Here is a 26,668-nt window from a genome sequence, read left to right on the forward strand (position 1 = left end):
CCTTACAACTCACTGCGTCGGATCTCTTTGAACTTAGGTATATATTAAAAACATTATAATGATAAGTTAATGATCTAATGATCATCTAAAGCAAGTGAAGCAAGTGATCTCTTTTTTTTTGTTGTTCTTTATATAACAAATATGTTTAGAATCTTATTGGATGATTTGTTTGCATTGCAGTGATTACTTTAATTCTCCAGCCATTAATACATTGTCAAGTCTACAGAAACCACAATTAAAAGAGCTGTAGAAGAAAAACCTTTCTGCAAAAGAGAAATGATCAGAAATTGGAATCACTCACGGATTTGGTGAATCAGAAGAACAAGCCACGCACCTGATAGCAAGTTCAGTCACTATTGAGCAACACACTGCTTCATTGTATGTAGAATTGAATCAGTATTCATGATTCATGTTCATTTTACTTGCAGAATATTATGATTTGATTATCTATATGTCGAACATATTTTGGTTATAAATGTTCCTGATGAGCTACTTTCTTTGGGACTGGGTGCATATATTTCATTTTATTGGTACACAACATAATGTAATCATAAATAACAGGCCTATTTTTCATTATTCTTATTTTTATGCACGATTTCCGACCTAGAATCAGAATCTGATCCGTAATGCAAAAGGAGTTCAGGCAGACGTGAGTAGTCAATCCCAGAACTCTGGCAAAGCAGAGCAATGTTTTCATGCTTGGGGACAACCTGCGCTCGTCTCTCTGCCATGGCGCCCGCGATGTTGCTGATTGAGGAGTGGACATCGTAGGATCGTGTTTTAATTCGCTTCAGTCAATTGTGCTCTGTGCATTTTAAAACTATATGGTTGAATTGAATTTTATTAATTTATGAACCCACCATGACCGTGGAGCAGAATGTCCTCCAGCAGCATTCTCAGAAGGTAAGCCTACTGAAGCTAACTTGGGGGCTAGCTAACATTAGCGTTACTGTTTGGCCGCATAGCTGTAGAGCTCAAAGTACACGCAGAGACCCCCAGTCGACCTCTTGTTTGGTACGGTAACACGTATTTGGATTTTGGGGGACCGCAGGCTGTTGCCGAGTATCCGTTTCTAAATGGCAAGTAGTCTTTATTTTAAAGCTAGGCCTGTCGTTAGCCTAGCGTAAAGCGTTATCCAATACTGTGCTGCTGCTAACGGATAGCTAACGCTACCACGTAACGCTAGTTAGTGTTTAGTGCAGTTAAACCAAAGTATTGTTTTTGAACGTTGGGTAATCGCCAGATCATATGCATTAATGTGGGAAAACGCTTACTTTTGATAACATTAGCATCCCGGGCCAACTGTGTCGTCTGCGGAAATAAAAAAAAGGCCGAGTGTTATAACGTAACTGTCAGTGTCATAAACTTAGCAGTATTTAACGCTATGGAGTAACGTCACGTGGTTTTATTTTCACGGGGCACTTTGTTAAGGAATGCGTCCACGTCGAGTTTGTGAAAGTGGACACTTTGTGTGTGCAAGTGTTTCGTCGGTTACTCATCCCGAATCTAATGTTTGTTTACTACGCGGGGTCAGCGGGCTGCGGGGCGTCGGCGCGGTTCTTCCCGCGGAGCGGTGCTCAGGCTACGGTGGGTCATCCAGGGGCCGCTCCGTTAACTCATAATTCTAGAATTGTCACCATACCACGGCTCATTGTGCTTAAATCTAAGTTTGGTTAGATGGATACTCTGCTAGGTCACATGTGAATGCATTTTAGTTTTAAATTGGACATAGCTAGCTACATAAAAAAGCAACATAAGCTAGCAACGGGAGGTAAACATCTGATGGCTTGATGACAGTCAGAAGTCTGAATCACGGGCTAAAATAAATACTTGTTGACTCCAACTTAAAAGTAGCAGTGTAACACAATCCCCATTATGCAGTCTGACCTTTTGCGGCTGAAATGAATCCATGGTTAACAATGGAATGAAATTATCTTATTCCCTTTAAATCATTTTACTAGGAGTATGAATAGGCCATAACTTGGCTAAGTTTGTTTTGTCACGGCGGTGCAGGTTTGTATGTAGTGGCACACAGATGAAATTCTGTTCCTGTCCCAATTTAGTTTTTTTTGCAACTGCTTCACATGCACATGCTTCATAACAATGTTATAACTGCTTTCTATCTCAGGCACTATGAACACAGGCGGCCATCATAATCTCACTGACCAGCCTTGGTCGTAGCCTTTGTATAAAGCTGTGTGTCTGATATCTCTAATAAGCCATACGCTTGGTTGCAGACAAATTTGGTTACTGGCGTTGTTTATGTGACGTCACTCGAACAAAGCTGTGAGCTGTTTCTCAGCAGGTTTGGAATCGGGTCTCAAACCAATCTAATTAATGGAAAATGAATGTGTGGTTACAATTTTATTTACAAGGGACAACATCTGAAAATGCTTACAGTGTGCAATGTTTTGGATGCATGACTGACAGCTCTATATAATGTTGATGTATTAAGCCAGTAATACATCAACAGTGACTCAGGTTGTCTGCCAGGCAAAAAGCATCTTCCTTTGTGGGGAGCTGCTGGTTTGTTGATGATTTGAATTCAGTTCATGTTTGAGTATGTGTATACTCAAACATTTATTTATTAATTAAACAATATTTAAGCATGTGCGTGTAAAAAAAGTGATATGACTGATGTAACTGCACCAATTGGCTTTTCCAAATAGCTGTGCTGTTATTTTGTGTCCATCTGGCATCGCTGTAAACAAAATGTTGTGTATGTGGCAATCAGGTATGAGCTCATAATCACTCTCAGGCCGCATAGAGAGCACCTTTTCTTAATAGCGGTAAAAATGGAATACTTTTTTAGATACTGAAAGAGATGCCTGTAGTTCCCCAGATTATAATAAATAGAATAACATAAACAACCCACTTGGATTTAAATCATTGGGTCCTAAAAGCTGTAAAATGAAGGTTTGAATAGCTGAATGAGCTCTTGTTCGAGTCTCCATAAAGTGTGTAACAACGTCCTTGACGAGGAAAGTGCGTGGCACTTTAGTATGACGTCCTGAAACAAAGGAGACGCCTTTGAAAGGACACTCGTGTGTGATGCCTGCTGCACCAGCTTTAGGCGGTGCTCCTCTCACGCCTCTCAGCCTTGAACACTAAGCGCTCTCTCCCATTATCCGTGGTGCATTTATCGCAGCCTCACATTGCAGGTTGAGTGTGCGTGTGCAGTCAGACAGTGCGGTCCAGCCTTGTTTGACATCAGTAGGTCATCAGACTTGAATGAGAATTTATCACATCCGATTAGATCACTTATCTTTGCTTCGAGTTAATATAAATCATGTCAATGATGATTTATAACATTGTTATTCAACGATTCTCCTGTGATGTTCAGATACTGATGCGCTCTCTCCAATCATGCTCCCCTCTAAACTGCTGTGTATCATTCACTCTTCTCTCCCTCCAACAGCACCAGCAGACTCTACTTAACCAGTTGAGGGAGGTCACGGGCACCACAGACGTTCAGCTGCTTCAGCAAGCGCTGCAGGTACACGGTGAAACATTACAAATGTATAACTCTATACACCGCTCTCTTGTCCGTCCTTCCGTCTCTTTTGCAACTCCAGTGCCAATCTCTGGTCAACACAGAGTTTAGAAGTTGTTCCACACAATTACCCAGGGCAACCTTAGATGAGCACACTTTGTCCAGCTCACCGCCTCCTTGTTGAGATGAGCAGTTGCATTCCGCAACTCTTTGAAGCAGTTGGCTCTCGAAAGGAGCAGCTGAAGTCATCTGACCAGTACAATTAAGCTGAAAATACATGGAGGCTTGACCTGAAGCCGGCATCAGGTTCAAGTTGCAGTGTATTGTGTCCCATTATATCATGGGGGGGTTCCACAGTGTCTCGTTGTCTTTGTAGCGCCAGATCTGAACGGAAGTCATTTAAGGTTGCCCTTCCTAAATATCAGGTCTACCATATTCTTTTATTAGAATTAGAATATCTTAGGACAATTACTTGATTCACATGACGGCAGGTCATTTCTGTCTCTACATGCTTGTGCTTTTACACTGTTCTCTGTATGCATACGCCGGAGAAAATGTGTCTTGTGTCCGTCCCCCACAAAAAGCTGTAAACCTGAGGGGAAACCTTGAGCTGCTGTCCCTGCTGTCTATCGTCCTGAGTGTCCGGCCAGCTGACATGAGCCTCATAAATATACCGTTACTACAGGTGAGCAATGGAGACCTGGCCGAGGCCGTGGCGTTTCTGACGGAGAAGAACGCCAAGGTTCCTCAGCAAGATGACACCGCCTACTACCAGACGTCCCAGGTGGCCAGCGACAGATACATCAGCGTCGGTAGCCAGGCAGACACGAGTGAGCACTTTACTTCAACTTTTAGGGCCCGGGTGTTTACAGGGAGGATTAAAAGAAAACCAAAACATGTAATTTTCAGCCGGGTCTGTGTCATCGCAGTGTGGGCAGCGCCCCCCCCCATTGCCGCCGCCTCCGAGCAGGCAGCATGGAGGGAAACCAGCACTGCGATGCCAAAGCTGGCTAAAATCAGTCCTTTTTTTAAAGGAAACTCTGTGGACCATTTACTAAAGATCAATCTGTGTAATATCCTGCTCAAGCAAAACCAATTCCAGCTTGTGTGTGTTTTTATTTCCTGCAGATGTCATTGACCTCACTGGCGACGATAAGGATGACCTGCAGAGAGCCATCGCCCTCAGCCTAGAGGAGTCCAGCCGGGCCTTCAGGGAGACCGGCATCACGGATGAGGAGCAGGCCATCAGCAGGTGGGCTCAGCAGCATGACTAATGACAAGGGCTGTCACCATATCAAATTTGTTTGTATTTGCGATAAACAATGTAATAGCAATTTTCAGACGATTTTATGCCACTGACCAAACTTTTCAAAGCGGGTTGCTCCAATCCTTAAATGAATAACCCAAGAGGCCCAGATCAATCATCCTGAGCCGATCGGAAGGATCGTTGTCAAGCACGATCCAAACGTGTCCTAATGGATCGTCCAACAAATATAGATCAAACTTTGATTCTTCTCTACTATGCCCTCCTGGGTTTTGTCCACCTCAGCGTGTCACAGTTAATGGAGTGAAAAAATTTGTGAGCACATTTGATCGACCGTGTGGCATCCTGTAGCCACATCTGTTCTGAAGCTAGCTGGAGTTCTAAAATAACGGATTTATCACACTATAGTTACATGTAACAACAAATAATATCCGTCAAAGAGCTGTTTATTTGAAGTTTTGAAATTGGGTCTTGTACACTTTGTACATTGCCAGACAAGATGTGGAGGCCCCTGACCTGTAGTTCAGTTATATGCTTATATAATTCATTTGAAATCCCGTTGCTTTTGTTTTGGCTACACCTGTGGCGGAAGCATGAATCGCATTAGATTTTGGAGGTCAAAGGTCATGTTCAATGTGACCTCACACCCCCCCCTCCTCAACTACGCAATATTCAAGGGACCCCTTGAGGGAATTTCTTTTAAATTTGGCATACACGTCAACAGTGGAATAGTACATGCGGGAAAAACAAATCCCCATCCAAATAAAATATATATATACAGTAATCCCTCGTTTATCGCGGGGGTTACGTTCCGAAAATGACCCGCGATAAGTGAAATCCGCGAAATAGAAAACTTTTTTACAATTAGCAACTATTACATGTATACAAATACAGTGACTCACGTGTAGGCCGTTTCACTGCTCTTCAGACTGGGCCGCTGCATCCTGACTGCGCTCTGCAGTGTTCTCTTCTTCTGAAGCCCGCGGTGCAGGTGTGTTTGTTCGGGAGAAGAACATAGTGATAGGCAGCTGTTGTCGCTCTTTTTTCTTCTTTGCAAAAAGATCCTTGTACACCGACATACCACCATCGATTACGTTGGAGAACTGTAATGAACGGCTCATCAAAGGGTCCCATTCCTCAGCTACTCGCGGGAGTGAGTTTTTAGCGAATCAGAATGCAGAGCACAATGCACCAAAAAAAAAAAAATGCATTATGAAAATCCGCGAAATAGCGAATCCGCGATAAGTGAACCGCGAAGTGGCGAGGGATCACTGTATATATATATATTTTTTTGCAGCCCACCAGTTGAGAATCACTGCTCCAATGTCAGGAATGCCTCAGGAAAATGTCTTACCATCAGTCACAAAAGGACTCACATGTTGGACTGACAAAGACTGCTAAGTTGTGGTGCAATTGGATTTGTATGTTTTCTTAAATGTATTTTTTGTTTTTAGAGTTCTGGAGGCCAGCATAGCCGAGAACAAGGCGAGTCTGAAGCGGACCCACACAGAAGTGTGGAGCGACTCCCCCAACCCGCATGACAGGAAGAGGATCGACACCTGTCCCGTCGGGCTGAAAAATGTTGGCAATACCTGCTGGTTCAGTGCCGTCATTCAGGTGGGCACACATTTGAGCAAAGTGTCCCCGTCCAATACACCCAACCCCTAACTGCTCGCCGGGCGCCTTTACGGCAGCACACTGCTCCCACTGTGGGTTATAAAATAGATGGGTTAAATGAAGAGAATAATTTTCCCAACGGGGAATAATTAAAGGATACTTTCTTTCTTTAGAATGTGATCACGCATTAATGCATTATTGTAATACAGATTGATGAAATCCAGCAGTCTGATTGGTTGAGAGTGAGTCATGGGGGGTGCATTATTGAGCAATAATGTACAGTTGCTGTTTACATTGACCCGAGCGTTCCATATCACTGCACACTCAAAGTAACAGGTTGGATTTTGCGCGACCGTTAGTTGACATTTTAGCTTTTAGCTCGGTGGCGATCGCCAAAAAAAGACCGGAAACACCACAAATTTTTCTCTAGACTACTGAAATGCGATACAGAACGTTTGGTGGCTAATACTATTACTATTTACTTTAGAATTTATAATTTTGCCGGTAACCGTATTAAAAAAGCAATAAGGTTCTTGAGGCAGTACTTCATCTTCACAACAGTTCGAGGTTAGTTGTTAGGAGGATCTCTCACATTAAGAGATCTTCAACAACACACATGCATTGAGATTCGACTGCACAACTTTTCTGCTACAGTTATGGACCGTTGGCATGTAATCCTAATGATCAATGCTTTCATCCACAGTAGCAGCCATTGGTAAGACCGTAATCAGAGTTTTAAAAAGCTGGGAAATGCTGGGACATTTTTAGCCCAGCTGTCACAAAGACTCAGTGTGTTGTTTGCTGGAGTCGGTGGTAGAATGTGACCTGAGCGAAAATATGCCTCATGTACCCTGGATACAACATCACGCGGTGTAATGTAACCTCCACCCTTCCAAAGGAGGCAGCGCTTGAACCTGATCCCGCTGCACTTGGTGCCAGAACCGAAGTAAACAACCTTTTCGAATGAGACATCCAAATCTCGAGATCCTTCCTGTCCACTCATGTCCCAAACAGAAATGACCCTCCATGACTCTGGATCCTAGCAGGGGGAGTTAGTGGCTCTTGTTGCACTGATGCCTCGGTGTGTGCAGTATTTCTTACATGAAACCAAATCTCACCAAGCTGAATTTTGATATTCTGGCTTTTTAAAGGAGAATTAGCAATAATGCGTTTGGGGACTTTCCTCCTTCACCTCAGGCTGTGTTTCAGTACGCATCGCACGCTGCAACAAGCACTCTCTCCATAGTATTCCCCATAATACAGAAAGGTTACAGGCTGATGTCATATTTGGCTATAGTCCAACTTTATTTCTGTTTTATGAACCACAGTTGGCAGAGGCATGAGATGGATGGACTTACTAGATGAGAGATCTCAATATAATTTAAAGAGAGAACTATGTTTTAATTAGTAGAATGTAGTAGAAGTCCAAAAATATGGCCGTCAAAATTGCTCAAAAAGGATGTTCGAATATTTGCTTTAAAAAAAGACATTTTCGAATATCTGGTTGCGCATTAGGCACGTCAATAACAGGACAAATTTATACAATCAGACAACTACTTGTATAGGTAATTTATTTAAGTTTAAAAATATTGAAGAACATATTACCTGCACACAAATAAGTAGATTAACTTACGGCCAAGACCGCAGACCTCTCGCTCGCACCGCCACGCTCTCTGCACAAAGCGGTTTAAATGAACGACAACAATATACAAATGCTGTGTGCTAATCAGGAGTTTTGTGCAAGCAATTAAAGGTCGCAATTCTTGTCCCATATACGTCAGGCTTCAAGTTTTACAGTACCGACATTGAACGCTCCGAGCGAGCTGAGCTCTAAACACGGAACTTTTTCTTGGCATGAAACGGCAAATAATCAAACCAGTGCATGAAGCTGTTGTAGCCTGTCTGGTCTATTTTATTCATGCAATATACAGTCAGTAGTCAGGCGCGCGCCCGCTAAGCAGACAGTCGAGTTGCCGTTTTCCTTCTTTTTTCTTTTTATGTTCGAATATTAATTTTCACATTCAAATAGTTATTTTTAACAACTATTCGAATATATATCCGAATATAGAATATTTGTTGACAGCCCTAACCGAGAAGCAGTATCTTGCACATACATGTAGGTGTAGCAAGTACTATGAATAACTCCACAAAGTGGAAACAGTTGTTGATGCGTTACAGGAAGGAAAGCCACACTTTGTAAAATGTCTAAGCAAGGCCTCTCTTTTAAAAAACATTTTTTTTAGTCTTTTTCTCTCTGACATGAATCAATCTTTATTAACACGTCTCCCACTTTCCTCTTCAACCCTAAAGTCTCTGTTCAACCTGCTGGAGTTCCAGAGGCTTGTGCTCCACTACTCACCGCCAGCCCGAGTGCACGACCTGCCTCGCAACCAAAAGGTAAGACCGAAGGAGGAGTGGCATCACCACACCATGTTGTGTGGTCTTTGGACAACAATAAGCTGTTATCACAACGTCTGCCACCACACAAGTTTGTATTTGATTCAAAACAGGGGCCTGCCATCAATATTACACAAACTCATATAACAATGTAAGTTACCGTATTTTCCGCACTATAAGGTGCACTTAAAAGCCTTTTAATTTTCTCAAAAACAACAGTGCGCTTTATAATCCGGAGCGCCTTTTATATGGATTAATTGGTTAATTAGTTGATCCATACTGGTTGTACACGGCGCTCTGCCAAACATGCCAAAGCTCGGTCTACGACGGCAAGATGCTGAGCGGCGCTCAAGCGCATGAGATACGGAGCTTGTTTCAGGGCGCGTCGGAGAAACAAAGCTGTCGTTCTCGCCGAGCATTTAATGAGATTAAAGAGCGAGAGACGGCGCCCTTTTCTTTACAGTAGCTGAACCATCTTAACGGGGAAAATAAGTTATTCTAAAAGGGGCCCTTGGCAGGCGGCGTGGCTGGAGAGCAGCCGGAGATTTAAGGCGTGGATGGCGAGGGGGGCGGCGGGAGCAGACGCACCTCGCAGCATCGATCGGACCCTGAAAGCACCGTCTCCACTGCTCTACCTTAAAGGTCGGCCCGTCGGAAGTGAATCCGCTCACTTTATTTAGCAGGCGACGCGTTCCACCCAAGAGCTGGATGTGGGTCTTGAGGAATGGTTGCATTAATTCTCTGAGATAAATAACTCACACTCTGAACTCTCTTTCTGTAAACTAGCCAACCCACTCAGGAATCAGGAAACATTTATTGCCAAAATATGTCAAACATACAAGGAATTATTCTTGGCGGTTGGTGCGTGACAGTAGACAGTGTAACAATAGACAACAAGACAGCAGTGCACAAGTAATAAAATAAAGTAAAATGAAATGCTAATGCAATGGGTTAGTAGAATAAGGCTATGGATTAGTATAAAACAAGAGAATAAAGTTAGTTAAAAATTTGAAATATTAAAAAAGTTTAAAAATATTAAGCATAAAGTGCACTAGCGAACAAGTGACGAGTGACGACAAAGTGAAAAATGACAGTTAAAGTGACATGTGCAGTATGAGGGGGAGTGACCGGTGGAGTGTTATAGTCAGTCAGTGGGGGACCGGGCTCTGTTGATGAGCCCGACTGCCGATGGTAAGAAACTGTTCGTGTGGCGGGAGGTCGTAGTCCTGATGGACCTCAGCCTCCTGCCAGATGGAAGGGGCACAAACAGTTTTTGTCCGGGGTGGGAGGGGTCGGCCGCGATCTTTTTAGCTCGCTTCAGAGACCTGGAAGATTGCAGCCGATCACCCTCTCTGCAGAGCGGATGACACGCTGCAGCCTGCCCTTGGCTGTGGCTGCAGCGTACCAGATGGTGATGGAGGAGCAGAGGATGGACTCCATGATGGCCGTGTAAAAGTGGACCATCATCGTCTTTGGCAGGTTGAATTTTTTCAGCTGCCTCAGGAAGAACAACCTCTGCTGAGCCTTCTTGGTGATGGAGCTGATGTTCAGCTCCCACTTGAGGTCCTGGGTGATGATGGAGCCCAGGAAACGGAAGGAATCCACAATAGTGACGGGGGTGCAGCTGTTGGTGTACAGGGAGAAGAGCAGAGGGGAAAGAACGCAGCCTTGGGGGGAACCGGCGCTGATGGTCAGAGAGGCTGAGACATGTTTCCCCAGCTTCACGTGCTGTTTCCTGTCAGACAGGAAGTCTGTGATCCACTTGCAGGTGGAGTCGGGCACGTGCAGCTGGGAGAGTTTTTCCTGCAGCAGAGACGGGATGATGGTGTTGAAGGCAGAGCTGAAGTCCACAAGTCTCACTGGCTAGAATCACTGGCGTTGTGCAGTTAGCACCGCGGGCTAACCCCATTAGCTACTGAGGCTAGCACCGTTTGAAAGTCCAGAAGGGGAACGTCACATGGGAATTTCCAGATTAGAAGCTGATCTTAAAGATGATCAGATGTATGAATATGTTTTTACTTTGCGTCTGTTGTGTGGGATCGTTGATTGTTACCGCCACAGACAGACCCCTAGCTTTCCATCACCAACTACACAGCGACAGTGTGATGCTCTAGCCAGCGTTTTTCCGATTGGTGAGAGGAGGAGAAACGGTCTTGATCTTCGCAATAAAACATCTTTGACGTGACGTAGAGTCTTGGCCAATCAGCGCTGAGTTGTGTACAGCGTCTTCATTTCCGACTTTTCATTCTTTCACTCCAAATGGAAGTTACCGTGAATATTGTGTTCAATTGAGTGTTAATGAGTGTTATTATTATTATTATTATTATTATTACTTTGTCACCTTTTTCACCACTTCCACCTGAGGGTCGCCGAATGAGGTGCGTACGAACCTGCCCAACGCGCACCGCCGGGAGGAGAATACACAAGCATTACAACTTGCACCACTCATGCAGACTCACACAGCAGTCTGAAGTACAACATCTGTCCCCTGTGAAAGGTAGTTTTCTCTTGCTGGTCATATTGTTCAGACGAAGAGAGGTGCTTTATCATCTGAAAACGTAAATGACCTTGTGGCTCGGTGCAGAGTGAGGCAATGTTAAGTTGGATTAATGGATACAAAAAGCGGAACTCAAAAGTTAATTTTGTCATTAGGTAGCTGCTCAACTTGCATCACTGAAAGTGTTTTTTGAAATCCAGTATTTTTGTGCTGGGCCACTTTACCTCCTAACGGTGATGTTTACTGCTGAACATGGGCTGCATTATGCTGTTCCCTGATGAAACTACAAAATAAAAAAACGGATTTGTTGCGGTGATAACTTTAAAATTCCTCTCTGACAAACCGTGCCAAATTGAGAGTACAAAAGCCAAGCCATCAAAGCGTATGAATCATAAATATTTCCTACCTTTGGCGTTTTCTGTTTTTCTAGTGCAATATGGCCACCCGCAATCTTGCATGTCTCACACATGGTGTTATGAGGGTTTGTGACTCCATTTACAGCCAATCCTCACTCTCAAGCTTCATCTTACACCCTACTGATTATGGGAACCTGACATAAGACAAAAATCAGGACTTTCGCCTGATATATAGGGGTCGTCGTGGCGCAGGGGTTAGAGAAGGTGTCCTGGGAAGCACAAGGTTGTTGGTTCGATTCCAGGCTGCCCCATGTTCCATGTCGAAGTGTCCCTGAGCAAGACACCTAACCCCTATTTGCTCCCTGGGCAAAAATGTGAAAAAGCCATGGGTTTAAAATGTAATGTAAGTCGCTTTGGATAAAAGCGTCTGCTAAATGACCTGTAATGTAATTTAATTTAATATACCCATGTTTATAGGATCTAGAGGCTTGTTTTTTTTAAGGCAGATTTCAAAATTTGAACTTTTTTTTTTGTTATGTGTAATATTGTTATATTTCTTCACTAGTAACTGATTTTGACACATCATAAGTCTCACAGCGGTGCCCCTTTATCCTACAGAAAACAAATTGTCCAAATCGACAAATAGATGAAATAGACAAATAGTATTTTCAGAGTGACTACACTTTTTATCATGGGTATGCCAATTTTTAGTTTAGGGCTGATAACAGCATATAATACACTAGTTTTTATTACAGAAAATTCTGCAATTAATCAAATTATATTATTTCATCTTTACCCAACACTAATATTTTAGTTTGAAGGGACCAGAGCTGTCAGAAAACTAAATCATTCATAAAAAAATATGATTTATTGAGGGGCGTAATAATCCCGTGACACAACGAATCAATGAAATTCATTGCCATCTCTATTAATAATAGTCTTGGCTACAATATCCACTTATCTGTTTGAAAATACTCCAAACACAACTCCAACAACTATTATAAATCCCAATTAGTCCAGATAATGTGCACATGTAACATGCACCTTTCCTCAGCGAAGCACGAAGCTAACAAAGAAAACGAGACGCTGAATCGTGAGCCCAGACGAAGCGGAACATGCTGACATAAGTATAATTTCTCTCGGACAAACTTTGCCCTAAGCACAGAAAAAATAGCCACCAAGCATCCAGCATATGAATCGTGTACTCCCCTTTATGGAATTATGAAATTAGTCCTTTTTTCTTTTTTTTTGAGCAATAGACTCACTGCGGCCATTGTATGTGCACCACAAGCAACCAATTCACTGCAGTTCTATTGCTCCTTATCTCATATGCTCTGACTACAGCAGACGGTTTATGATTTTCTAATATGCTCAGGTCCTCCCTTGAGATAGAGAACGCTGGCTTGACTATTTAATTCACTAAATTGCTGTTTGTTTTAACCCTGACCAGGAGCACAGGAACCTGCCTTTCATGCAGGAGCTGAGGATCCTCTTCTCCCTCATGGTGGGGTCCAAGAGGAAATATGTGGATCCGTCACGAGCTGTGGAAATCCTCAAAGATGCCTTCAAGTCCAGCGAGTCACAGCAGGTAACCATCTCCTGATGGAAGCCGCTGCGTGTGATAAATCTCCCTAAGCAGAGGCACCGCTTGTCATTCGAGCATCATAGCTTTTGACATAACATATAGGCCTGCGCCACCCTACATCCCTTAACACGTACTAATGACACACCGATCTGTGATCTTCTCATAGTTTTAGAGGCACAGCTGTTTGTGCAACGTGATTATTCCCCTAACTCAATGATTAGAAATGTATTAGGCAGATGCTAAACTTTAAATTCATTACTGCTGTACAGTGATGATCAGCCAATTATCAAGCGCAGGCTTCACTCAAATCTCATTGTTTTTCTACTAACCTCACGCATCTTTAACTAGTAATCCTCAAACCCAACCCTCTTAACAATAAATAATATTCAGTGTAGTTATCTATGTATTGAGATGGAGTCATGGTTATAACTTTATAACAACAATTAATAACCCGCAAACCCTCTTTAACAAGGTAAAACACCACAACACAACAGTTTGTGACACGTTAACAATAACGTTAAAACAATAATTGTACATTTATAAATGTATGCCACAGAACTGCGTGCTGGGTACAGTTCGCCCGCTATTTCAAGAAGAAGAAACTCTGTGGCTACATGAAAACATGAAAAGGGCTCAGAGATGCACCAACACAATTAGAGATCAGCTAAACTGGAGGGACTTTGGACCTAGTTAAAAAAAAAAAAAGGAAAAGAGGCGCCACACCAGCAGCTGTTCACCACTGGCCAGCCAATAGGGATCCAGTTGTCCAGCGAGCGATGAAGGACTAGCGTTGAACAGCTGTTCAGTTAGTCTGCTGTCCTTTTCGGCGTCAATGAATGAATGTGTTTACTCGGGGGGGGGGGCTACTGTGATATACCGTGAAAACTCACAAAAATGCAAATATGATTTTGGTCATACCGCCCAGCCCTAATGTGACGTACAAATGTTCATTGCACAGTGCTGCCCTTCTTACATGAGCGTCCATTCTGTGCGACCGGCTAACAGGGGTCAGCCTCCATACTCCGTCATGTCACTACTCTGTAGTAGTCGGAGAGGCGTTGACCTGAATTACAGGCTGGCATGGATGTGAATGAGATGATGGCCTCGTGGCGTGCTGGTCCTCTTTCAAGTCCAGCAATCTGCCAACGCCTCAGAAGGGTACATCAGCAGATGACAGACGCAAAAATGATTTCACTGATTGGACTGTCTCGCTCCGAGGTCCAGTTAAGTCCTGTAGTATGACTCTGTGACATGCACGTCCCAAAGGTCGTCCTTTAATTGCTGTGTGTGTGTCTGTGTGCTCCTCAACAGCAAGATGTGAGCGAATTCACCCACAAACTGCTGGACTGGCTGGAAGACGCTTTCCAGATGAAGGCCGAGGAAGACAGGTAGCCAAAAGTGTCCATCTTGAGAGAGGACATGCAGCAGGCTTTTAAAGCATAGTCAAATAAACATTGTTTACATTGAACTGAATCAGAAATCCCTCTTGTAAATAACTTTTTTTCTGCTTTCAGGGAGGGCGAGACGCCAAAGAACCCCATGGTGGAGCTCTTTTATGGCCGCTTCCTTGCTGTGGGCGTCCTGGAAGGTAAGATGAGCTGATTTAAACCAGAAAAGAGAGGGTTGTGTGCTCCGTCCTCGCCCCTCGTAATGAAAAGTGACCTTGTCTTAATGAGACGCGTCCATGTAAAAGAGGAGAGCGGCTGCATTGATCGTGGGAGACCTTGATGGCTGATTGACATTGTGCTTATTATGCGTGACAATACTGGCCCAGAGCCACCAACACTGGGCCAGTGGACTGCTGCTCATGAAACGACCTTACTGCCTCATCTGCATGTCCGCTAGCAGCTCCTCTCCCTTTGTTTGGTTTTATTTTGGGTGGGGGGGGGGGGGCTCATCAGTAATTGATGCGAGGAGGTCTGTGGACCTGTTTAATGTTGAGTGAGTGATTGCTGAACAAGTGAAAATCTAAACGAGTGTGGAGTTATTACATTTTGTTCATGCTCTGTGCCTCCCAAACTATCGTATCACACCTGGCACATCTGTGACCTTTGTATGCTTTCTCCCTGTCTGTCTGTCTCCATGTTTGTCTGTTTGTCTGTCTGTTTATTCTCTCCGTCTGTTTGTCTCTCTGACTGTCTTTTGTTATTCCACAGGTAAAAAGTTTGAGAACACAGAGATGTTCGGACAGTACCCGCTGCAGGTGAATGGGTTCAAGGATCTCCACGAATGTCTGGAGGCAGCGATGATCGAGGGAGAGATCGAGTCCCTGCACTCGGCAGAGAACGCTGCCAGGTCCGGACAAGAGGTCAGTGTCAAAGCTGCACGATTATGCTCCTTTACACAAACGTTCTTCTGCAAAATGATAGAAAAGTTAGTTTAGGTCGAGGCGCACTAGCAGTGAGTTAGAGCTGACATTCAGCGTAAATCATTTCTGATTGATGGAAGACATCCTCTCCGAAGGGTGAACCCCCCCGGTCCCTATGTGGCACCTGTGCTATTCTGGCTGTGACCTCCGGTTAGCTGTGGCCTCGCTTCCACGGTCCCGCCGCAGCTGGCAGCAGCTAATTACTAGGCCAGTGCACTGATGAATATGGCACCCAACCCAATGGAAAAGCACCAGCAATCACAGGGGAGGGAGGGGGTAGGAGAGATACTCCATCCACATCATTTAAGAATGTAGGGTTTCCCAATGAAAATTAAATAAACAAACAAATAGCCCGAAAATGCTGCCAATATAAATTCGATCACATAAGTTTCTATTGTGAAAAAATGTCAACATTTTGCATTTCTAGATTACTCATCATAAGTGTTACTGTCCTATGTCACTGTGGGTGTTGACGTGTTAAGGGCAGCCCAGCTATATTTTGTAGTAAGGTAAAAGTACCACAAGGTGGCAGTAGCGTCTTTTGAAGCCCCATGTGAGAACATTCCATGCCACTTCATCCTGTTCCTGTTTTACAAAAAAGCCCCTCCACGGAAACACAGCTTTAAATTTAGCTTTAAATTTGAAAAAGATACAGGAAGTGCTGAGCTCGTATTACTAGCATAGTGCTGTAACAAACAAAGCGAAATATCAAACATGAGCAGCTTTAGAAGGAGCTTGATTATAAAAGATGACGGAATGTCCCTGATTTGAAATAAAAGCTTGTCTGTAATGCGACCAGCTTCACATTCCTCTCGTACAGGAGGTAAAGCTCATGCTCACTATTTCAGAAATGTCCAGTGATCCAGTTCATTTCCAGGGATGCTCATGTATACGTAGTGCTAACCAGCTACGTTAGCCGCACTGCACCTGTGTAGTGATGTTTGTTTAGGTTGGTGTACTCGCTCACCACTGCGCACACACAAGGAATTAGATTGTTTTTGACCTTAGTGAGTGCAACAGAGGGACAGAAGTGTGATCAATGTCACGTGTACATAATGAATAACCATCCAAGAGAAAATATATATATATATATATATATATATTATATACGCACACACACTGTCACTGGCCACTTTACTAGTAAAAGGTTTGACTTTTTGCCTTCAGAACTTAATTCTTTGTGGTTACTTTCAACAAGGTTTTGGAAACATTCCTCAGATATTTTGGTCCGTATTGACATGATAGCATCACTCAGTTGCTGCATTATCAGAAGATGTGTACACTGTGATCCTAAAAGCATGGACATGGTCAGCAACAACGCTCAGGAAGGCTGTGGCATTTAAACGATGCTCAATTGATATTAACCCTTTATTAAAGGGTCCAAACTGGGCTAAGAAAATATCCCCACACCAAATTCTGACCCTACCATCTGAATGTCGCAGTCGAAATTGAGACTCATCAGACCATCTTCTTATATTCTACACTTTCGGGGACCCTGTGCAAATTGTAGTCTCAGTTTCCTGTCCTTATCTGAGTGGCACCCGATGTGATCTTCTGCTGCAGCCAATCAGCCACACCATGAGAAATCACAGTTCCTCATGATGTGCGTTCAGTGATGGTATTCTTCATTCCTTGGTTGTAACGAGGGGTTATTTGAGTTACTGTTGCCTTTCTATCATCTCATACCAGGTTGCCCATTCTCCTGGATAGTTTCTCTTTCTCTGACTTTCTCTGTAAAGCCTAGGGATGGTTGCGTGTGAAAATCCCTGTAGATCAGCAGTTAGTGACATACTCAGACCAGCCCGACTGGCACCAACAGCCATGTCACTTTCAAAGTCACTTAAATCCCCTTTCTTCCCCATTCTGATGCTTGCGTTGGCAAGTTATCTTGGCCACGTCTACATGCCTAATTGCATGCACGGTATGTCGGTGTAGATCCCTGATTGAGAGCTCTCAACATTTAAGAGATTGCAATACTTGACCAACAACAAGTTTCTGTTGTGACCGGCATCCTAAGTAGTGAGCTCAAACCTGCGGAACGCAACCGTGTGACGCAAATCCAGTGCTGGAGTCAGGGAGAAAAGGTTGCTTCGTTCACAACCAAGCAATTTAACTTTTTTACTTTTCAACCTTTTTTTTCAGCCGCCGCACATTTTTTTACAATGAATAAAATTCTCCGGCAGATAGTATTGATGTCCCTGCCACAGTTCAGCTAGTGATTCGCTAGCTTGGAGAGCTTTTCCAGACACATAAGTTACCTGTTTCTCAGTTTGTGTGCGCAGGCAAACAAAATAGCTAATTTCTATTGTTATTATTAAGTCTCATGATGACGTCTAAGCTTGCTCGGGACCATGGCGCCTTTTGATAGCTTTTCCCCACACACCAAGCATAATGGAATCGGTGCAATCGGATTCCCGGTGAAGTGGGTCCCAAATGAAAGGTAACTTTCACTGTACTGCCTTAAGCTCACAGCTTTTTCTTTTTTTTTTCTTCTTTTTTTAGCACCACTCGTAATGGGCTTTTCATCCGGGTCGCCCAGGGCCCATTTGAGAGTCTGCATCTTTATTTTGGAAATATTTCTCCGAGCATCATTTAATCCTACTATCTTAGAGTAAGAAGGTAATTACTGTGCTACCTACTTCCCCATACTGGCATGGAAGAGTATTTAATTACTGCTCAGACGTTCGCAAATCGCAAATGATTTGCTTCAGCCAAATAATATTTTTCCCTGGCCCAAAATGAGTGAATTTGGACATTTTCCCAATCTCCCATGGCACTTTGGTGTGGTTGAAAATCACTGAACTAGAGAAAAAAGAAAATGAATGTCATTTAATCTACTAATTACACTCAGTATGAAAGGTTTGATTCAGTGATTTAGTGTAATGCTTCCATACCAAAATCCTGGTAAAATATATATTTTCCTAAGACAAAACAAACTATGGATCCAAACATGACAATATAATTAACCTCAAAATGAACATCCTGTTTTCCTCCAGCACTGGTTCACAGAACTCCCTCCTGTGTTGACCTTCGAATTGTCAAGATTTGAGTTCAACCAAGCCCTTGGCCGACCAGAGAAGATCCACAACAAGCTGGAATTTCCCTCTATGCTCTACATGGACAGGTAACGGAAGGAGTCTACACTATTTGTCTCTTCAGTGGAAAAACTGCTGATGGCATGTAGAAGACTGAGGCTCCTGCTGTGGTCTTTGTGTCGTTAGGTACATGGACAGGAACCGGGACGTAACCAGGATCAAGAGGGAGGAGATCAGGAGGCTGAAAGAGCACCTGACACTGCTTCAACAGCGACTGGAGAGGTACTACTAGTCCACCCATAGCTGACAGTTCAGTCACGTCAACAAAGCTCTCCAGACAGCCGTGGCGAGCACCTCACTCTGCACCCTCTTTCAGATATCTGAGTTATGGCTCTGGCCCCAAGAGGTTTCCTCTGGCAGATGTTCTCCAGTACGCCATGGAGTTTGCCTCCAGTAAGCCAGTGTGCACGTCCCCAGTGGAAGACATTGACTCCTCAGCGCCCCCGGGCGGCACAACAGGACAACCGCTGTCCCAACCGAGGCAAGTTTCCTCCCAACTGCACGTTTTCTTCAATAGTTTGTTGACTTGATGAATTCTGTCTGCTCATCAATTGGCTCCGGTTTCTCAGGGTGGGATTACATTTACAATGGCTCTTTACTTCTTTTTCTAACCTGTTTGCTAATTTATGTCCGCCTGAAATAAGATTTTCTTTGGTCTTTACAAGTTGTAAATCAACATGTCTAATTCTGAATTCGATAAGACAATCTTATCACCTTTAGTCTTTTCTATTTGCTGGTTTAATGATTGATTCTGTAACAAGAAGTGGACCTTTTGCAGTGCATGTTTGAATTTAAAACATTTAAGAAACTGGCTGTGGTGTGTGGTGCTCTATTTTAGCTTTAAGTTTCATCCGATATCCCGTGTGTCTCTCACCCCTGCAGCACAGCCGAGCAGGACCCTTTGCCTCCCTTAGAGAGCTCGGGCCCTGCCTCGCTTCCCACTACAGCTGCCACTGCAGCCCAGCAGCAACGAGTACTCCATAAGCCCTTCACCCAGTCCCGGCTGCCCCCCGACCTCCCCATGCACCCTGCCCCGCGCCACATCACCGACGAAGAGCTGAGGGTGCTTGAGGGCTGCCTGCACCGCTGGAGGAGTGAAGTGGAAAACGACACCCGTGGTTGGTCTATTGTACCTGCCTCCTTAAGCGCAAATTGCCTGTGCCACATTAATGCTGCAAACGGCGCCTTACTAATAGATTTTGTATAATTTTTCTTCCAACCAGACCTGCAGGGCAGCATAAACAGAATCCACAGGACCATTGAGCTCATGTACTCGGACAAATCCATGATGCAGGTGAGAGACGCTCCGTCCCGAAAAGCCCAAGGTCGAATCAGCGTTTGCCGATTTGTTAATCCACAGCCCAAATCTCTCTTGCGTGGTCCCAGGTTCCATACCGGCTCCACGCCGTGCTTGTTCACGAAGGCCAAGCCAATGCAGGCCACTACTGGGCTTACATCTACGACCCACATCAGCGTTGCTGGATGAAGTACAACGACATCTCCGTTACCAAGTCGTCCTGGGAGGAGCTGGTACGGGACTCGTTCGGAGGCTACCGCAACGCCAGTGCCTACTGCCTCATGTACATCAACGACAAGAAGCCTTTTCTCATAGAAGGTAAATATGGACAAGAAAAGACCCTTGTTAACCAACCAAACTCATCCAGGGCTTTAGTTCTGTGCCACTGTCAGATCCTCGAGCGCATCAGTCCTCACCACAAGAAATACTGACTTTTTGTGAAAGCTTGTGTCTGAGCGCAAAAGTGTTGATGTTATTTAATCTAACTATGTTAAATGACTTTCTGTTGGGCAAATATACAACATAAACTGTTATTACAGCAAGAAATAGTCGGGTTTTTGAGCAGACCAGATTAGAATCGTCTGTTTCTCTGTGTTTTCCCTGCAGAGGAGTTTGATAAAGAAACGGGACAGATACTCAGCGGCATGGACAAACTGCCTCCAGACCTGAAGCAGCATGTGAGGGGGGACAATGAGCTGTTTGACAAGGAGGTCCAGGAGTGGGACGCCCTGCAGATCCGCAAGGCCCAGCAGGAGAAGCTGGCCCTAGTCGCTGCTGCCGCAGCAGCAGCAGCCGCTGCCGCAGGTGCCACCCCGGCGGCTTCCAGCACCTCCCCCTCTTCCTCCTCTCCTCAACCCATGAGCATTGAGTCCAGCCCTCCAGACAACACAGGTCAGGGCCATGACACTCAGACCAGAGCAGTGATGAATTAAGAATCAAATCTTTGTAGGAGGATGAACACAGAAAGTGACATAATCAATTACAACTCCCTGTGGCATGTGTTGGCGAAGTGATCTCTGATGTGCCTACACACACACATTTTCCAAAACGCGGTCTCTGTCCGCTGATGTGCGGCGTGTGTGATCAAGAGATTGGTAATAGTAAACGTGCGACCATGTAGAGACAGAAATGACATGACAAATAACATGAAAGTAAAGTTTGTTTAATAAAAGAACAAGGTATACATAAGGCTTGCATAAGAAAAGTAACCTGGAATTAATTATTTCGTGATCCAATGCAATGTAGGTTATGGAACCGTTGAGCGCCCCAGTATAATGCTAGGGGAAACGCTGAAACATGTTGGATCCCATTTGATACTTCTAATGTGGACATGCTGATATTACCGCTGAGAGCTCAGAGCCACATATTTGTACAGCTGGTGCGCTGTGTGTTGAAAAGGAAAAGTCAAGTCACGAGCCATGCATCTCTCTTGCTCCTCTCATGATACGTCTGCCCCCCTCCAGTAGCCCAGCAGGAGCCAGAGTACATGGAGCAGCCGTCCCCCACGAACGACTCCAAACACCTGCAGGAGGACACAGAGAGGGCCATCTCCAGGGCCGCTGCCGAGCAGGAGGGGAGGAGCCCCGAGGCTCTGCTAAACGCTGTATGTAGAACACCTCTCACACCAAGTCGGGTTAAGGGCTAAAACCTAAAGATGCTTCCTGATCAACTCAGCCTGTCACAGCCTCTTTTATTTTCAGCAGAACTACATGAAGGAGAATAGGTTGTGTGCAGTGAATCCGAACGTGGATAGAAAGTTCATATCCATCTTTCTAATACTTCATATTTTGTCCTCTGTGTATTGGTCCCTGCGTCTCCATCAGTACCCCTTCCTGTTTCATCTGTCCCAATCTCTCTGCAGTCTCCTCCCGCTCCCCCCTCCCCACAGCCCAAAGTCCAGCGTCGCACCCCCACCGAACCCCCTCTCCCTGAGCTGGTCCTGGCGGACGAGTCCCCCGGCCAGCGCACGGTCGAGGTGGCCATTCCCAACGTGGGGACCTTTGTCATTGAGTCAGAAGAGGGGGGGTACGATGACGAGGTAGCGCTCGCCCCCCCCCCCCATTTCTTTGCTGCCGTCTGTGCCTGTTTGCTATTACATGGAGTGAGGGCAGCGTTGCCGGTTGGGGTGGCTCTGCATGAGGTTTCTCACGCTGGAGACAGTGTGGTCCTTTAGGCGGCCCATACCTGGATCCGTGCTGCATAGCGGGACGCACCGCTTCTGTTGCCCCCACTCATCCCCCCCCCCCCCCCTCCCGCTTACCCCCCCTACTATCGTGTGAATCTGCATCTTGGCACCTTTTAGCAGATAGCAGAGCTCTTCTTGGTCCCACTGTGTCAGACATTTGTCGATGCCAACCTTTCACCAGTGTACCAAACCAAATGAACACATGGAGAATGTTGGTTATAGTTTTCACATATGTCAGTGTGTTCTGAGTGCATTGCTGCTGCTTAGTACTCCAGACTGCTGCACCGTTCACTCCCTGCTATCTATACATCAGGGCTGTCAACTAACATTCTACATTTCAATATATACACACACATCTGTAATGACCTCAGAGAACTGAACCACAGAGAGCGAGATCGTAACAGAGCGTGTTAAACCATCATATTTGTCAATATAGATATAATATGCAATAGAGATCAGACAGGAGACACAACAGCCTGGAATTTACTGTAAATTACACGACACTTCCATTACACAAGTTAGGAGGCATCATTGGATAAGTCCTCACTCGTTTCTCCCGCCCCCGTTGTGGCGACAGGAGTAAATAAAAGCTGTGTGTCTGACGAGAGGTCTGACACACGTGGCGCCTCGTGGCTCGGGGGGCCGGTTGGGACATGAAGTGCTTTCCTCCGGCCGCCGCCCACAGCAGCCACACGGCCTCATCGGCGTTCCCACGTGGTCCTCAGGAGGACTCCACATCGTGACGGGGATCTCTAACGACGGCCTCGCTCTAACCCATGCATGGGCTTGCTGAGTGAGGCATGCGCCAACGTTGGCACGCGCTGTTGTTCGTGGCCTCCGAGCACATAGAACAGTGGGTGACTTTGCTCGCTGTCGTCCCGAGAACCTGTTGTTTTGTTTGACATGGCTCCTGCTTCCCCGGGCAGGCGATGATGACCCCCAACATGCAGGGTGTAATTATGGCCATTGGCAAATCCAGCAGCGTGTATGAAAAGAACGGGCCTGAGACCGCCTTTTTTAAGGTACACACTCCTCCCTCTCCTCATCCCTCCTCCATCCACCTTCTCTTTAATGTGTGTCTGTGTCTCACGTTCCCCAGTGCATTTTCTTATTAAACAAGTTAGATTAACTCTAACAGTAAGAGCGGAACTCAACTCAATCCCTGAGGGGAAACTGGTGCTTATCTCTAAACCACTCGGCTTTCTGGAAAACACATTTCACATTGTTATTAACTTATCTGGAACATCCGTTCCAAGTTTTTTTTTTTTTGTTTTGAACTTTTTAATAGTTTGGGTAGATGCTTGTAGCCCATCCTTTTTAAATGTAGTACTTGCCTTTCAAACGTGCCACTTCAAAATACAGATCAATTCCTAAAAGAAGGGGACAAATGAGCGTCACTAAATTGACTCCATCTCAAGAATAATCTTCTTAAAGTTCCTATGCCACGTTTTTTTTTTTAAAGAGCAAAGAGCTGAAAATAGATCAATTGATTGGGCCCGAATTGTTTTGATATTCAAACACAAATCACCCGCTGCACGCTCTCCGTACTGTGTTCGTCTGAGCGCACACTGAACACGGGAGTTTTCTACAACACGACTGCACACCCGCATTTGTTATAAACACGTTATTAGGCAGCGGCTTAGTGCAACATTTACACAATCCATTTGACTGTTGCAGTCCCACCATTTCAATTTGATCTCTTGACCACGTTTTGCAGAATTCTGAGTGGGAAGTGCGTCGTGACTACAGCCATTTACTAAAAGTTTTCCCTCCCGAGACGAAAACAAACATGGTGGAAATGAATTTGAAAGCAAAGTAAAGCTCTTCCGCCGGTTCAATATCCACCATTTTTCCATTCCATTTTTTTTCATGTCCGCTACACAAGAGGACGGGAATAAGAAGTAGTGTCCATGTCCATACATGTAACCGTGACTCGTCCCCTCTCTGTCCCTCTGCTCAGGCCATAAAGCTGGAGTACGCTCGCCTGCTGAGGTTTGCCCAAGAGGACACGCCTCCAGAGAACGACTACCGACTACAGCACGTCATCGTCTACTTGATACAAAACCAGGCGCCCAAAAAGATTCTGGAGAGGACTCTGCTCACTCAGTTTGCTGACCGGAACCTGGCCTTTGATGAGAGGTGGGTTAGGCCACTGGCTCCCAACCCTGGGGGGGTTGTGTTTTGACACAAACTTCCAGGTGTTATAAAGTCCACGGTCAGGGTTCATTGTACCTTTTTGTTATGCATGGCACATATATATTAAAATATAAACAAAATATGTTAGTGGTCGTAAATCTGCGGTAGAAGAAGTGGCAGTGACTCCAAGCTCTGCCGCAACATTGTGTTTTAATACAAAGCTGTGCATTGGATTTAATGAACCTACACCTAATGACCAGCAGAGGGCAGCCGAGACCTTCCCCATGACTCCGTTCTTATTCCCTCCCAGTTAACACTGTGTTGTTCACGTCTTAAGGGTACAAAATGCCCCATACTATCTGTTAAAACTTTTCAGCCATGCTTGATGGCCTTGATCCATATTCATGAAAAGAATTGATTTCTCCCTTCTCTGCTATTTCGAGCGAGATAATTGGATGTTAGATGTGTGCATGTGGCCTAAAAAGGAGCCCCCGGAGGAGCGTTTCACTTCTCCTCTCAGCAGTGAAGAGTGATTTGTTAGGCCATGTTGAAGCCTCGGGGCAGGGTGGACTGTTTCTTCTCCTGGAGTAGCTCATCATCTCGTCACTAACGCCGGCTCCTCTGCCTTCCCTTCCCCACAGATGTAAGAGCATTATGAGTGTGGCACGTGCCAAACTGGACCTAATCAAACCCGAGGAGGTCAACATGGATGAATACGAGGTCAGCAGCGGTGTCTTTATTCATCTACTGTAGGATTTAAGGCAGTATTGTTCTTTGTTCTTTGCTGTGACAGAAATGGCCAAAAGTGCCAGTATTTCTTCCAGGACGATTTTTCGGTGTTCGCATCCACTAATCTCTCTCTATCTTTATCTTCGGCAGATGTGGCATCAGGCTTACCAGAATTTCCGCGAGACAACAATCCTCATGATGACCGGCCTGGAGCTCTTTCAGAAGACAAAGTATGACTTCTCCTGAAATCCAGTAGCGGAGATGTTTAACTGTTTTTGTTAAAGTTTTAGCTTGCAGGTTTAATGTTGGCTTCAGTTAATTTCCCTGGGTGGCCGTTAAATGTTGTCCCCTGCAGGGGGCGGCAGCTCCCCAGCTTATTACTAGTGCAGGGAGTTCACCGGGTTTCTCCAGTCCTCAGTACAGCTTTGATACTGTTTTAGCTCAGTGTCTCATCTGTTCATCTTCTCTTCCCACAGCTACACGGAGGCTCTGATGCATCTGATTTACTCATACCAGTACAACAAGGAGCTTCTGTCTAAAGGGCAGTACAGAGGGCACGACGACGAGCTGCTCGGTCATTACCGTCGAGAGTGTTTGCTGGTGAGGCCACGCGGGTGTTCTGTTGGAATGAGTAGAGCGATTGACGCAGTGGGAGTTACCTTCGTGTCCCTGTGATCTGCGACGCCCCCGTTTCAGACTTTCCCCTGCTAGTGACTCGGCAACACAGACATTTCTCCTCCAGTACCGAGCTGTGGCGGTAATCAAATTTGCTCTCGCTGAGATATTGCCTTGGCAGCCCACAAAAGATTCTACTTTTCTTCTTTTTGTTCATCCAATACTGCCAGATGAAAATCCTTTCAGCGTTTTGCGATTTTTGTGCGTGCCCTTTTCATTTCAACCCCCCCCCCATTGCTGCGGGCTGGGCTCTGTGTGTTATTGGTTAGGGCGAGGGTATTTTGGTCAGATGGGCCTCGCACTGGTCCTCAGCGGTGCACTCAGTAACCTTACACCGGCATTGTGCTCATAATGTAATCATTGCAGTGGGAATAGGAAGCAGGAGAGCCAGCGAGTGTAAACACATTACCATGAGACACAACGTGTCCTCAGCTAACCTCAGAACTGAGCCCCGGTCGGTCGTGTCAGATCTCTGGCCAGAACCTCTGGCTCCGTCCGCTCAGCTCCTTACCTCCAGCTCTTGTTTTAATTGAAAACACTGTTAACATTGACACAGTTAATGTGTTTTTTTTCAATCCAGCCCTGCAGTCCCTGGTTCCAAACTGGCTCGCATAAATGGAAAAATAAAAAGCTAGTTTTCTCAGAGAGGAGGTCAGGAAGTTTGTCTGTGACAGTAAGGGGGTAAAAGAAAAGCTTGAATCCACATGGTTGCAGGAACCCCAGGACCTTCGGTTCCAATCGGCAGGAGGATGTTATGTGCCATTAACGACCATCGTCTTATTCTTTGTTTATCTTCGTATCTTCAGAGTCCAGATCAGAGGTTTTCAACCTGCCGGGTGCTTCCCTGTGCGTGGCTGCAGTTCTGAAACACGGCGCACCATTATCCCCTAAATCAAAGTACGCTAAAAGCCATAAGCATTAACAGGCTGGGTGAAATCACGAGGCCCTGTGGCAGGGTGGGGGCGTGTTTGCGC

General features: G+C 45.1%; 1 protein-coding gene across 7 annotated transcripts in view; it reads left to right on the top strand.

Moving 5' to 3' along the window:
• The first annotated feature begins 610 nt into the window (after positions 1-610).
• The window catches only part of usp25 (ubiquitin specific peptidase 25), a 28,952-nt gene continuing 2,894 nt past the window's right edge, over positions 611-26,668 (top strand). Inside the window, exons 1-25 of one of the 7 annotated variants that reach the window (XM_078106494.1) lie at positions 699-903; positions 3,419-3,496; positions 4,179-4,323; positions 4,622-4,745; positions 6,212-6,374; positions 8,685-8,771; positions 11,136-11,268; positions 13,075-13,212; positions 14,521-14,597; positions 14,724-14,797; positions 15,366-15,517; positions 18,574-18,701; positions 18,799-18,894; positions 18,989-19,153; positions 19,555-19,790; positions 19,896-19,966; positions 20,059-20,287; positions 20,576-20,860; positions 21,433-21,572; positions 21,831-22,007; positions 23,081-23,176; positions 24,115-24,293; positions 24,932-25,010; positions 25,170-25,249; positions 25,496-25,619. In XM_078106494.1, the coding sequence (XP_077962620.1) occupies positions 13,096-13,212; positions 14,521-14,597; positions 14,724-14,797; positions 15,366-15,517; positions 18,574-18,701; positions 18,799-18,894; positions 18,989-19,153; positions 19,555-19,790; positions 19,896-19,966; positions 20,059-20,287; positions 20,576-20,860; positions 21,433-21,572; positions 21,831-22,007; positions 23,081-23,176; positions 24,115-24,293; positions 24,932-25,010; positions 25,170-25,249; positions 25,496-25,619 (2,505 nt within the window). In that variant the 5' untranslated portion in view covers positions 699-903; positions 3,419-3,496; positions 4,179-4,323; ... (3 more) ...; positions 11,136-11,268; positions 13,075-13,095. Of the gene's footprint in view, positions 904-3,418; positions 3,497-4,178; positions 4,324-4,621; positions 4,746-6,211; positions 6,375-8,684; positions 8,772-11,135; positions 11,269-13,074; positions 13,213-14,520; positions 14,598-14,723; positions 14,798-15,365; positions 15,518-18,573; positions 18,702-18,798; positions 18,895-18,988; positions 19,154-19,554; positions 19,791-19,895; positions 19,967-20,058; positions 20,288-20,575; positions 20,861-21,432; positions 21,573-21,830; positions 22,008-23,080; positions 23,177-24,114; positions 24,294-24,931; positions 25,011-25,169; positions 25,250-25,495; positions 25,620-26,668 lie in introns of all 7 variants that reach the window. The other 6 variants (XM_040180531.2, XM_078106491.1, XM_040180526.2 and 3 more) reach the window with 6 other exon arrangements.

This window comes from Gasterosteus aculeatus, chromosome 7 (genome assembly GCF_964276395.1).
Source record: "Gasterosteus aculeatus chromosome 7, fGasAcu3.hap1.1, whole genome shotgun sequence".
NCBI classification, from domain to species: Eukaryota; Metazoa; Chordata; class Actinopteri; order Perciformes; family Gasterosteidae; genus Gasterosteus; species Gasterosteus aculeatus.